General features: G+C 37.1%; 1 protein-coding gene across 1 annotated transcript in view; it reads left to right on the forward strand.

The window, feature by feature from the left end:
• The first annotated feature begins 2,264 nt into the window (after positions 1-2,264).
• Positions 2,265-14,097, forward strand: part of LOC100889659 (serine-protein kinase ATM) — a 60,029-nt gene continuing 48,196 nt past the window's right edge. The window contains exons 1-16 of the mRNA XM_030994920.1: positions 2,265-2,369; positions 2,966-3,134; positions 3,640-3,723; positions 4,740-4,904; positions 5,312-5,477; positions 6,293-6,455; positions 6,808-6,912; positions 7,208-7,287; positions 7,703-7,763; positions 8,267-8,466; positions 9,784-9,891; positions 10,531-10,665; positions 11,193-11,321; positions 11,735-11,941; positions 12,996-13,311; positions 13,573-13,698. Coding sequence (XP_030850780.1) covers positions 2,298-2,369; positions 2,966-3,134; positions 3,640-3,723; positions 4,740-4,904; positions 5,312-5,477; positions 6,293-6,455; positions 6,808-6,912; positions 7,208-7,287; positions 7,703-7,763; positions 8,267-8,466; positions 9,784-9,891; positions 10,531-10,665; positions 11,193-11,321; positions 11,735-11,941; positions 12,996-13,311; positions 13,573-13,698 — 2,286 coding nt within the window. The 5' untranslated portion in view covers positions 2,265-2,297. The remainder of the gene's footprint in view (positions 2,370-2,965; positions 3,135-3,639; positions 3,724-4,739; positions 4,905-5,311; positions 5,478-6,292; positions 6,456-6,807; positions 6,913-7,207; positions 7,288-7,702; positions 7,764-8,266; positions 8,467-9,783; positions 9,892-10,530; positions 10,666-11,192; positions 11,322-11,734; positions 11,942-12,995; positions 13,312-13,572; positions 13,699-14,097) is intronic.

Below are 14,097 nucleotides of genomic sequence, written 5' to 3' on the forward strand. Positions count from 1 at the left end.
TTAGGTACAAATATCAACACAATAAAAGCATGTGTGTATACCAATATTAAAACAGCTCACTGATTCCCGCACAGGAAAATCAGAAGAGCGCCAATCAACTACAGCGCGATTGGTTCAAAACAAGCGCACATGTATGTTAATTAAGCACGTGATCTAAATACTTATGAATAAATACGCGTACATCTATGTTAATTGGTCATGTGATGAAAATACTAATGAATAAACATCGTTAATTAATAAATCGAGTTAAAACCAGTTCTGAGGACATGGCGTAATACCAAATCCTCGAACTCTCAATGACTTCTAAAGCGGCCATTTTGGATTAAAAACACAATATGTATACCAGTGAATTATAAATGAATGCACTGTAACATTTGTCGCTACAAGGTAACAAAAGTTATTTCAAAATATTTTGAATGAGACCATTTGCCTAAAACAAACTTAATTATCGATCCGAATAAGCCCTTATTCGCTCATACACTAGATTCAACAATGGAAATGTAATTCATTAAAATGGGGCAGTTAGGTTTCACATATTTGGATAGGGGCATTATAAATTAATAGGAAATAGACTTTATTTAAAATGGGGCAGTCATAATTTCACAGATCTTGATATATTATACGTAGAGGGCATAAAATATATTTTTCCTTTTTTTTTGTCTAATTAATTTTACCATCAACAACCCATGCTCAAATCACACGATTACTGCTGGAGGAACGAAGGAAAAGTCAGTAGATTCTCGCATTCGTAGCAAATTTGGTTACAAAATGAACACTAACAATTATAAACGTTCATGATGGACTATTTCAAACTTCTAAAATCGATGATATTAAGCGATTGTGTCATTTGTTTATTGATATACTCGGTCTCGTATCTGGCCCTGGCCCCTGCTATCGACAGTACCAGCGGACCTATTTGTTGCTGGTGCAGTGTGCCAGCGGATCAGGCGGAAAATAATCTAGCTAACCGGTAGCTCATGCTGAAAGCATGTATTAACACAAAAATATATGTTTCTGATTAATAATCACTAACTTTAGGCCCTATGTAAAAATGTATAAACAAAAGCAGGCCTTACTCCAAATCTTACTCCAAATCAAGTATCTGACCTTGTTATAGCTTATAGACTAGATGTTTATATCCAGCTATGAATAACCTAGAATCTACTTAGTCTATCTAGACTAGACCATAGATCTAGATCTAACTTAGATCTAGATCTACAATCACTTTAATTTTTGTTAAAGATCTATAGACTAGAATCTAGCCTACAGTTCTAGTACAGTAACAACATAGACTAAACTCCCTAAACTCTATTTTTTTTATAATCTAAATGACTGTTCTAGCAATCGTTTATCGAGCACGAAGAACTTTGTGTGTGCATTGAGCGCCGTACAGTGAGTTTACGCGCTCTCATTGGCCGATCCGCTCGAGTGGCTTCAAATTTAAGTGAGAGAGGGCCTACTTAACTTGAGCGTAACTTAAAAGTTAAATGGCAAAGTCAAGACATAAATATTACATCACACCACAAAAAAAAGGTTAAATTTACCTGTTATTTGGGCCAGGGGAGGGGCCCTATCCCAACCCCCTTCCCCGGCCAATTGCGATGCCAGCGGGACAATTACCCCCCCCCCCCCCCCAAGATTATTATTGGAATAATGTGTTAATCAAATATTATAGTCTAGCTCTAGACTAGGTGCAAGGCCGATTTAAGAAATTTTCTCCCATTTGAGAATTGAGAGATTGTCTCCCATTTTGGAGATTCAGATTACAAAAGGACAAAATAAACAACAACAAGGCAGTTTTCCCAGTCAAATTTTTGTCTCGTGAAAGTCAGGAGCCCAATGTTTTTTTTGTGTGGATTAAGGTAAAAACTGTTATGAAAACAGAAGTTAATGGTGAATTTTAAAAGAAGACAGTCAAAAATATATGCTGAAGCGAAGGAAATCCCTTTGCAGCAAAAGCAAATAAAGGAGATTTTCAACCCAAATAGGAAATAGTCTCCTATTTTGGCTGTGTACCTCTACTGTCAATGTTTCTTTTTTAATGGAAATGATGGACTCTATTTATTATGACTTTTATTTATTAAAAAAAAAAAAAAAACTTTAAAAAAATTCTTGTATATTTTTTTCGTTGGGCAAATCATTAGAAAAGTTGCTTAAAGTTGAAAGGCAAGGTAAAATCTTGCACGATAAAATTACTTTGATTAGTCTACTTAGAAGTAGAAATTCATACAAAAGTTTTTTCTTTTTTTCTTTAAAACAACAGATTCCAAGAGAGTGTTGATGTCATTATAAGAGACATGGCTGAGGTCCTGATACCTCTCAGGACTGCTTGCGGATACCTTGGCTCAGACAAGATCACTGAAAGGAAGGTGAGAATCAAGTTTTAAAAATAGTAATTTTGATATTGAAATATGTTTTCTTTTTCTTGCAAATTCTTGTTCAACAATGAACTCGAAGAATAAGAAAAAAATGGGGACCGAGCTCGTTGACATCCACAGCTCAGTCCTCATTATTTCTCATTCTTTTAGTTCATTGTTAAACAAGAATATCTCACAGATGTACATGTTCATTAACATTTTAATACATGGCTACTTGCTCTATTTTCGCATTTTCTTAACCATACCTTCTAACGGTTAAACGAATGTGTCCATCCAAGCGTAAAAGTTCAAAACTTGAACGTTATTGATGTTGGGTGAGTAGTAATTTACCTATAATTTGGTATATATTTCATGGACAGTTTATATGAAAATATTATTTGTCCATTAAAAAAAGAAATTGTTTTGCTGAGGGTAGTTACTGAAACATATATGCCATTGGTCTGACTGCTTTGAATCAATTTCGAACCTTATTCATTCTTTGGGTATTATTGAAGTATATATATTTTGTTGGTATGATTGATGGATTGCTAATTTATTTGATCAAAGCGCTAAGAAAGCAGTTTATCCTTATCTTCTTATTCTTACAGAAACAAATAGATATTGTGAAGAAGGAGCTGAACAAGAAGACGGTTCAACTACAGCTTGACAAACATACACTTGAAGGGAAAAGTAATTTCACATGGCAGGAAGTCTTCAAATGTGTCTGGGCCTACATTGTCAAAGAAATTGAACTCTTGAAAGGCAAAGGTGCAAGTAGTAAGTCAATAAATGCCTAAAAAATCTCCTTCCAATTTTTAATTATACTGTATTAAAATGTGTAATGTTTCTTACTGAGCAAGCCATACTTGCCTTCTTAAAAATGGTTTTTACCAATAATAAAGAACTTTTGGAGCAAGATAGATCAATTCAACTTCTAAAATTTACGAGTTTGTTTTGTAGCATAGGGAAAAGCTGCAGGATAATATTGCGTTACCACCTTCACTCTTTTAATTCCATGATGTCAATGAAATATATGCTTCTATTTTAGTATTTACTTTAATATTTTCCTTCCAGTTTTAATGTAAGTTGTGTTTGCTGTATAAACTTTACAGGAGCAAAAACCTGTATGAGGATCTTGCTCCTGCAAATTGTCAACATTTTATAATCCAGAATAAATGTTGACAGTTTCTCCCAATGTGTATTTTTCTTTAGAAAAAAATAATTAAACACAAACCTTCCCAGGCAATGAATTTGTTCACCTTTGGTATTATCTTTCACCCAGGTTCTCGTACAAGCACCACAAACCAGACAAGGAAGAGAGAAGTACGGTCAACACTGAAATGGATTGTGGGTGTGGCAAATGGACGTAAGTCAAAAATTACAGTGAAACCTGTCTATAAAGACCACCCAAGGGAGACAAGAAAAGTGGTCTTTTTAGGCAGGTGGTCTTTATGTACAGGTTCCTTTAGTAGATTTTTCAATGAGAAACCATTTTCAAGGGAAACAAAAAATGTGGTCTTTCTAGACAGTTGGTCACTAAAACAGGTTTGGTTGTATAAAGCATTGAGAAATCAGATATGCATGGGACATATTTGTTAAAACTGAACCTCTTTGGACTAATTTATGGAATCATTTCCCAACAGCCTTTAATCAAAGTTTCTGAAACATGAATCAGGGCTTTGGAGCAAACAAAATGCAGGCTCTTTGGAGTTCCTTATTTAGTATAGACATCAACTCCTTTACTGTTCCTTTGATGCATTTTTCAGTATTATGAAAGATATATCTGAAGCAATATTTCAGTTCAACAATATCAATAAAATACTGCTAGTCATCATTTCACACTTTATCTTCACTTGCTGATGTAAAATGCTTGACGAACCAATCAACCAATAAGCGTCGTTTAGATATGGAAATGATAAACAGCAGTGTTAAAAAAGAAAAAGAAAATGAAAGTGTAATATGCTTTAGGTTTCTGTATCCTATCACACAGCTAGAGCTCGGTGAATACATGTAGGACCCTTGTTACACACAATTTCCATTTATTTTCAAACAAACACAAATTCCCTGCAGTTTAACACTTCATATTAGGACGAGCCTTCATTTCGGACAGCTCTCGGGTGACTGAAAACAGTTAAATAACAAATGTTGATCAAAGTGTGTTAATCTCACTTTTGCTTCATAATATCTGTTTACACCATTAGATCAGGTTATCATGTTCAATAGAATATTCTACTTGGTTTCAAATCTTTACAAACTTAAAAAAAGATGATTGTAAAAAGGGTGATTTTGCAATCAGAACAGAGTAGTCAATTACTTTGATGGGTTTCTTTCATATTCACAAACCAATCTGTTTCCAACTGAACTTCTCTGTACTTTGTCTAGGTGGTCCCAAACTATCTGTTGTAAAGCTGGTCAAGAAGATGATTTTTTTGCTGAAGGATGATTTCACCGGTCCTGAGTTTGGAGCTGATTGTTGTTCCATCATAACTAGGGATGTCCTGGGCTGCCAGAAGTACTGGCATGAATTGGACCAACGCACATGGATTGGTCAGTATTCACTCAAATGTCTTGGGGATGTTCTAAGGCCCTCTAATCTCACCTCTCACTTTCTGTCACTTTTGTCATTCTTTGTTTATCTTCATCAACATGAACATCATCATCATCAACATCATCATCATCATTATCTTCACCATCATCATCATCAACATCATTATCTTTGTTGTTTAATATCCCATTTTTTCTCTCTCTTTCTCTGTATTCATAAAAGTAGTCTAATCTGTTTCACAAGTACCTTCATATCATTGTCAATGATACAGATACAGGAAACTTATTTAAGCAGAATTGCTGTGATGATATTCTACTTTACTAGTTTGTTTCAAGGCTACATACTTCAAATACCATGTATTTTGTGGTTTTTTTGAAAGTGATGTGACTTTTATGGTATTTTCTTTCAGAGCTCATCGAGACAGTCACTATGGCAATCCATCATACTGACCAAGGTGTGAGCCTTGATCCCCAGGCTAGAGCTGTTCAGTCTCTGGTTGCCGGGGCAACCATTCAAGGAGCTTTACCAACGAGCTATCTCTTTAACTTCTTCGGGAGCATGCTCAAAAGAATCAGGTATTTATTTTAAAACTATAATTTACATACACTGGTTTTTCATAACAAAGCTTTGGGATGATGTTACCAAGCCAAGCCAATGGCAAGCCGTTGACTACTGAATTCTCTCATTATCCTTGGCCTTCATACTGGACCCACCCAGTTCCTTTAGGACAGGGGTTAATCACATGATTCAACCTTTAGCTGCAATATTCCGTCTTCCTTCATAAAGGAGCAAGCTGTTATGGTTTCATGAACATATTTACTTGCATGCGTCTATGTCTATGGTAGAGTAGAAAAATAAATGAAATATCCAATCAAAATGATAATAGAGACCTGCACAAATTTCTTCTGATTGACTGAATTCTCTGATTTCCATAGGCTTAATACAGGAACCACTTGGGTCCCAAAGGTAATGTGTTAAGATTTATACTTCCCAACTAAAATGCTTATGGAACTTGCTCCACGCTATTCCATGTAATCAGTTTGATTTTGTGAATACTGTGATTGGGTCAGGGAAATGCAAAAGTACAAATCAAATGTTATGGATTAGGGCTAATTTCACATCAATATTCAAACTCACGGACGAAAGTACTAATCTTTAAAGCCCCACTGCACTACTTATAGCTGCTTGTGTCCTCTTGCAAACAATGTCTATTTGGGTACCGTTTGTCCCCCATGATCCCCTTTCTCTTATGTTAATTGAGAGCTGATTTGATGATATAACCACCTGTCGGTGACCTTGCAGGGAGGTCTAATCCCTCCTGGATAAAGTAGTGTAGACAGGCTTTAAATGAATGAATTCATCTATTCACTTCCCTTTCTCTCTTATCTAGAACGGAGCGAAGCACCACGGTGATCTCCTGCACCCTATCAGCTCTGAACATCTTCAGTCTCCACGTAGCACCTGATAGAAGACATCATCTGTGTAAGCTGGGTGAAGAATCCTTGACATGCCTCTTATTGGCATGGAGAAGCAATACAGCCCAAGCTATCAGGGTAGGTCAGAGAAAGGACTCTCAGATCATAAGTAACAGGCTTTCAGCTGAAAATCCTATATTAAAACAGCCTGTTAAATTGATCATGAGGCAGTAACCTGAAGGATGACAGTATTCAGAACGTACTTTGGAGATATTGTTTTGTAATGCCCTTGTGGTTAATGTATTTGTATTAGTGCATGACTTGTTTTTTTGTGTAGAAGCTGTTATTCAATGTTCAATAACTTACACAGATTCATTGAACGTTTCCTGGTTGGAAATCAATTTTGCGCAGGAGCGTGTAGGAGATTCAGCATTGTAGAGACCGAGCCTCAACCTTCAAATTGATTCCTTTTTATTTTATTCCTCTGTAGGATGAATTGGTAACCTTCCTGAGGCTTCAGATGAGCGTCCATCACCCAAAGGGTGTCATGACAGAGGAGCAGGGAGCCTATGCTGGAGACTTTGACCAATGGAAAGTGAGTACTCCCCTTGTGTTATTATAGTACAAGGAAAATAACAGCCTAGAGAACTGGTGATCAATCATTTGCTCTGGCAAATCTTTTATGATTTTGATAATTTGCAGTGCCTTTATTTTGTCAAAGATATAGGGATAGGGTTGCAAACAGGGCTAAAGTTGAGGTTTAAGGGTTAGGAATACGAGTCCAGGGTCGAGGTTATAAATTGCCCTTGAAATTGACTGTGGAGCAGTTTCCCCCGGAGCAACTATACGGTTTGGGATATTATGATATTTCAATTTTCTGTTTGTTTCAGAATCAGTTGACAAGTCTGTACGAAGAGCTGGTAAGAGAGTGGAGACAAGAAGGTTCCAAACTCAAACTCAAAGGAGCAGGGTTCGTAAGAAATGTTGCATTCTGCCTCAACCTTTTTATAAAATAGCAGTGTGTCCTAAACATATAATCTGTCAACAGGTGTTCATTATTTGTGCATTATTTTATTATCGAGAAATGAGGTAACATGTATTAGCAAAGCATAAACTTTAAGATTAAACGTTTGAAACTTGTATCTTGTACTTGGTAGGATTCCTCCAAAAGACGCCCTAAAGGTGTTTAAACTGAAGTCAAAGGTGTAATAGTTTTCAGGAAGGTATTATACCAGCCAACATTTCAACACCCTGTGCATGGATATTTACAAAGCATACATGGTAGGATTAAGAACAGAGTGGAGCAATTCTTTTGAATTAATTTATGTGATTATTATTATTATTATTATAACTATTAATCAATTTATATTTGTTAATATTTACAGAAAGCGGGATGTTAACTTCAAGCAGGACCTTGTGGAGCTTGCAGCCGATGTTTGCCATCAGGTAAAGACAAGAGACATCAACAATTATTTAAAATCCCCCTATCCCCTCCCCCTCTCTCTCTCTTTCTCTCTCTCTGTGGTCATACTACTGTGGGGGCCTAAATACTCTGCTGGATTTCTAATTTTTATTTTAGAGTTACTTTTATAGAAATTGAGAAAACTTATTTAGCTGAGGCGATTGCAATCAACATTCTTGTCCCATGTTGTAGTTGATGGATGGAATGTATATATTAGCTGCTGCTATGGCAACAAGTAGCATCATATCTATGATTAAATGTTATGCAAAACATACATCAGCACTTAAAAACAGTGAGCTGATGATACAAGCAAATTGGACTTGCTGAAAGTTTATCAAACATCACATACTACTTTGCACTTATTGTGTAAACTGTTTCACAAGTTCAATCTGCAAAGCAAATAAATACATTCAGGGACTATGCATTCATCAAAGAGTTACTCTAGAAGAACTACATGCTAATTACAATGACCATCTGCTTATATCAGATATTCAATGCAGGCTTGGTATCGTACGAGGTGAGCCTACAAGGCAGTCAGGTGCCCTCCACCAGCAGACTGATGAGTAGTCAGATGAGGCTAACCAGTCAGGTGACCACGCCATCCAAGAGAAGACGTCTAGAGTCTGGATGGGAGCTTCTCAGGGAGTACATCTCTCAACCACTGCAGCATGCTTCCATCATTCCATGGTAAGGTCCTCTTGATGCAATAATAATAGTGTAAACTTATAGAGCGCACACACCGTCCAGAGACGCTCATGGCGCTAGCTCAGCAATAGTTCTCTTTAAGGTCATTCAATCACTAACTTACTGTATAACCATGTATGTAGAGGTGGCGTGGTCTAGCGGATATGTCATCAGACTGTGGACCACATGGTTCCCATTTTGAGTCCTGCCACGACACAAATGTCCTTTGGCAAGACATTAATCTATATTTGCCACTCTTCACCCAGGTGAAGTAAATGGGTACTCGCTGGGAAGGAATCTCTGAATGCTTTAGCAGAGATGCCAACTGTTCCGTTTTATTGCTATGAATAGGGCAGTACGTTTTTTTGTAAGTTTTTTTTTTTTTTTTTCTTATTAATGATTTTTAATTTTTTTTTTTTATTGACATTTTTTGTAATTACCAATCATGGCCTCTGTGTCGTAAGTGTATTATGCACCTACGTCTTCAAACGATGCACGCAGGATGGTGATACGTGCCCCAAACTGCGCATATTGCGAACAAGCCACTGTACTGTATGCACTTCGCGCTCCAATCCGGGTACGTATACGTGGTACTGCCGGGTTTTTTTAAGCTGCTCGATTGGGCGATATGTTAAGATGAGAGATTTTATTCAAAATACTGTTTTTTGTCGAAAAATACTGTTTTTTGCTCTTAAGAATACTTTTTGTTGTTGATGAAGGTTGGCATCTCTGCTTTAGCACCTTATTATGGCAACTCAGCTACAGCCAGGGTAATAAAATTATACCTTGTATTGAGCGCAGTAGAGTATATTCATGTAGAAGCTGCGCTATATAAATAGACCTCTTATTGTAACCAGTTAGTTTTTTGTAATGTTGAAAGTGGTCCAGATTCATGCCACAAAATAGTAAGGAACAAATAATTTTTTTGAAGAGGGTGAAATTTTTGCTGCAAAATGGCCATCATCAACAATTTGCTAGAGTTCCTAGTTTTACATTCTGGAAGACAATTGTCGACGGGCTTTGGAGTCAGTCTGTCCTATTTAAATTGGTAAGACTGATATTTTTATCTTGTGTTACATTCTGTAGATAAATGATCAATGCTTAACATGGAACTTGGAAATGGAATGGAAAGTAGTTGTACGCAATGTTACATTGAATGGGGCAAACATTCAGAACCAATATCTTTATCTTGTGAATTGAAAGATTTGAATGCCCTCTTTCTTCTTTGCAAGCTATTCAATAACCAACAACATATCTTGCATGAAAATTAACACAAAAATACTTTTGTGATTAACAGTGGCATTTTCACTCCATGAACAGGTTACAGCTACTTGCAGCAATAGTAACAAAGTATCCTAAAGACCTCCCGGAAGAAGAGTATGCCCTCTTTGTTTCAGCCTTGCACAACCTCCAGGCCCACAGCAAGAGGTATGTATCATAATAAAAGACATTCATTGTGTGTGTGTTCATTTGTATTAAGGGCGTCATTTAAAAATGCCAAATCTGAGATGCATGGCCCTATGTGTTATCAGCGTCTGTGATATGGTGTAATATTGAAGCCCTAAAAAAAATTGCGCTTCAAAATGATCATGAAGTGCCTCAAAGAAGTAAAAATCTTTGACTGACCGGTTTTAAAATACTCATTTTACCCAATAGACTGTAGTGTTGTAAAACCCTTTGGGAAAACGGTTTTTGAAATTTCGAATTCCAATCATAAATATCTTGATAATCAGACGGGCGATCAGCTTGTAAACTTCATGGGATTCCTGACTGACCTAAAGGTTTATAATTATGATTGCAGCATGAGCTAAATCCAGGATTTTGTTTAGAATCTGAGACAAAGGTACCCACTCCCCTTAAGTCTATGATAATGAGAGAATTTGGTAGTCAGTCCATGGGTTAAAATTTGAGAAGAATGGTTGGAAGATTAGTTACATATATGTTACTACCTTTGTCAGATTTATGGTGCAAACCATGTTTCTCTTCCTTACCTGTATGCAATCTACATGTTGGCTAATAACTTTAAGAAGTACCATCCCTACTTGCTTTCTATTATCTTTCTGATAGGTCCCAGTTACAGAGCCATGTGTTGAGATGTCTTCAGTGTATAGCAGCTAGCCAGGAATCAAGACAAAAGTTCTCACAGCATACCAAAGACCAGCTCAGCAGAGAATGGAGTAAAGTATGGAGTGCAACTATCAGGTTTGTAGCAGATGTATGGAGTTGGTTGAATGTAAATTAGTCATGGATTAATCTCACTGTATATTGATCAAGCAAAGTTTTCTAGATAATAATAATAATAATAATAATAATAATAATAACAGTATTCCGTGTGTATATAACGCTTAATTCTTTGACGATGTCTCTAAGCGCTTTACAGATAAATTATTACCTCAGTCATCAGATTCAGGTCTGCCTGCACACAATGTATGCCACTCTCTACTCCCTGGGAGCATTCCAGTCAGGTGCCATTTTACAGATGCTCTTAATGCTGTGCAAACTAAATTAACGCTCGCATCATATCAGGTACCCATTTAACACCTGAGTGGAGAGTGGCAAATGTAGATTAACGTCTTGCCAAAGGACGTTTATAGTGCATCTAGGCCATTTTTTGTTTGTTGTTGATTCGTTCAGTCTATTGTTAGTATAGTGTTGGACTCATCCATGTTATCTGGGTACTAATGAGGCATTCCATTTGATGCAAACATTTTTCTTTTGATGTTCAATAGAACAATCTGCCTTCATTCTGCTGAGGATGAGGGATTTGACCTCTTGACCTCTTTAGTGCATCATGGGATTGTGAAGCCTGATAAGGAAGTCTGGAAGCTCTTTTTGCCAGATGTTACACAGCCTTCAAGGTGAGGTATTTTGCCATCACTTTTGTTCGGGTACTTCAGATTCTAACCATTTAGAAGATATATGATAACTATGCCTGTAGTTTGCTCCAACAGAACCTACTTAGATATCATGTAATGCTACTCTTGGTTGGTTTTTGTAAATTGTTGTTAAATACCATTATTCAAGTCAATAAATTGTTCAATATAGGTATGTACTTATATTTATTCATGCTTTTTTAGAATATGTGGTTTTCAGTTAAACATTCCTACTTTTATACACTTTGCTAGTCCAAACCGCTTCTTTAAAGATTCATTTTTCTTCTTTTGTCAAGAAATTAGGTGGCTTAGAACTCTGAAAACACATTTCCCCTCTGATTACTGACGTTATTTTTTGAAAAATCTACTTTCCTGTATGTCTATCCCATTTCTTGTAGGTGTTCTGTGACCTTCCTGTTGACCCTGTTGACCTCTCACCCCATTCCTGAGAACCATGTCTGCCAAGTGGGCTTGCTAGCCTCTTTGACAGGTGTTCAGAGGGGCCAGTATCCACTCAGACACCAGCTACTCAACTGGATCTTGCCTGCAGAAGAAGTAGAAGATGCTGGAGAAAGACTAGCAGTCACACCTCTTATATTGAAAAGGTAATGATGATGATGATATCAGTAAATGTACTTAATATTTTGATATGCTGTTGTCATGTGAAAGTCTTCCGTGCATGATTGGAATTACCTGTCAGGACAGCTTGAAGAGTTTACCATTTTTGTATTGAAAGATCTTAATTTGGTCCATTTCCTTGGTCCATAATGGCAGCAAGTGCGTCATCTACAAAGGTGTTACGATACTGGTTCAAATCAATTGCACTTGAAATTGAAATTGACCCGATTCATGATTGTAACTTTGTCATTGACTGAAATACTTGTAATAGATTTTTTTCTTCTTCTCCACACGTTGACCTTAAACTTAAAGCCCCACTGTCCTACTTGTAGCTACTTGCTCCCTCTATATAGAAAACAATGCCTATGATCCTCTTTTTCTTATGTTAACTGAGAGCTGAGTTGATGAGATAGCCACCTGTCAGTGACCATGCTGTGTGGTCTAATCCCTCCTGGCCAAACTTGTACAGATGGGCTTTAACAAACTACAGTTTTTGAAATTTTATACAGATTGATACAATTGCTGTCATAATCACCAAATGTCAGTTGTTTTCTTTTGTGTGCTTTTGTTTTATTATTTTCATGTTTCCCATTGCATTTTGATATGGTACTTGCTTTAAAGGTAAAGACCAGTTATGGTCATGCGATTGCATTGTGAAAGAAACGTTGTGGAATCGATCAGAAAAGGCTGATCATCTAGCATCTAGCATCTGCAAGGTTCTGGAATCATCAAAATGATAAGAAATTTGGCCCATTCTTCGTAAAGTTACAAGCACTATACACAGAAAGATGTATATGGGACTACCCTATATCTCTCACAGACCATGAGAGAAACAAATTTACCAAATATATGAATTAGTAGGCGGTTTCCCGGCAAAGTTTTATCATCATGTATTAGTCAAAACATATTCTTTCACATGATTGGTAATGAGAGCTTCAATTTCATTTTTTGAAATTGGGGCGTTTCCAATACTGGTCTTTACCTTTAAAACAATAATTTTGCTTTAACATGTAAAGTTATCACTACTATTCTCTCATCCAGTGTTCCAAGGGACCTGCTGGCCAGTCTCCTGACAACCTTGTTCACAAAAAACTGCAGAGGGCAGCAGCTTGGCATTGCGTTCGCTGCTCGACCAAACCCAGAGAATGGCTCCTCTCGTCTGAGCTTCATAGAGGAATTATACCTCAGAGCTTCCTTTCACATTCCACTAACCAAGGACTCGCAAGTGAATGCCGTAGAGCATGACACAGCAAGAGCGTTCTCTACGGAGGGTGCAGTGATCATGATGGTCGTCCAGAGTGTCTCGGAGAGGTTGGGACACGTGGTCAAACTTGTGACCGACTCCCAGTGCAAGGAGGTAGGTACAAAGAAAGGACAGTTCAAATCATTAATTTTATTTCCTTCGTGGATGCAGACAAAGTGAGGATACGTTGTGAATTTGTACCACTCTGGTATTCCTCTTTAGAATGAGCATTACCTAGAGACATCACATATTTCATTAATATTTTGAATTAATAAACTCTTGTTTTACTAATGGAAAAAAGCTCACAGAATTTAGTTGCTGCAAGAACATCCACTCCAGTCTCCTAATGCTGATTTATTGTATTATCTGTTTTAGGTGGATCACTATGAGATGTCAGGTCAGCTAGCTTGTATGTTGTGTAGAGTCTTGGAAAGAACTATCAGATACAGCGAGAAGACAGCGAGAGAGGCAATGAAAGTACCACTCAAGAAACACATAACGGTACAGTCAAACCTGTCTTATCAGCCTCTTCTCTATTAAGGCCACCTGTCTATAGTGGTCTTTTATATTGTCACCCTATAGAAAGAAATGTGTGTTGTAGGTCCTGTCTAGAAAGGCCACTTGTCTATGGTGGTCTTTTATATTGTCACCCTCTAGAAAGAATTTTGTGTTGTAGGTCCTGTCTAGAAAGGCCACTTGTCTATAGTGGCCTTTTATATTGTCACCCTCTAGAAAGAATTTCGTGTTGTAGGTCCTGTCTAGAAAGGCCACTTGTCTATAGTGGCCTTTTACATTGTTACCCTCTAGAAAGAATTTTGTGTTGTAGGTCCTGTCTAGAAAGGCCACTTGTCTATGGTGGTCTTTTATATTGTCACCCTCTAGAAAGAATTTTGTGTTGTA

The sequence above is a fragment of the Strongylocentrotus purpuratus genome, unplaced genomic scaffold (genome assembly GCF_000002235.5).
Source record: "Strongylocentrotus purpuratus isolate Spur 01 unplaced genomic scaffold, Spur_5.0 spur5_scaffold_21, whole genome shotgun sequence".
Classification (NCBI taxonomy): Eukaryota; Metazoa; Echinodermata; class Echinoidea; order Camarodonta; family Strongylocentrotidae; genus Strongylocentrotus; species Strongylocentrotus purpuratus.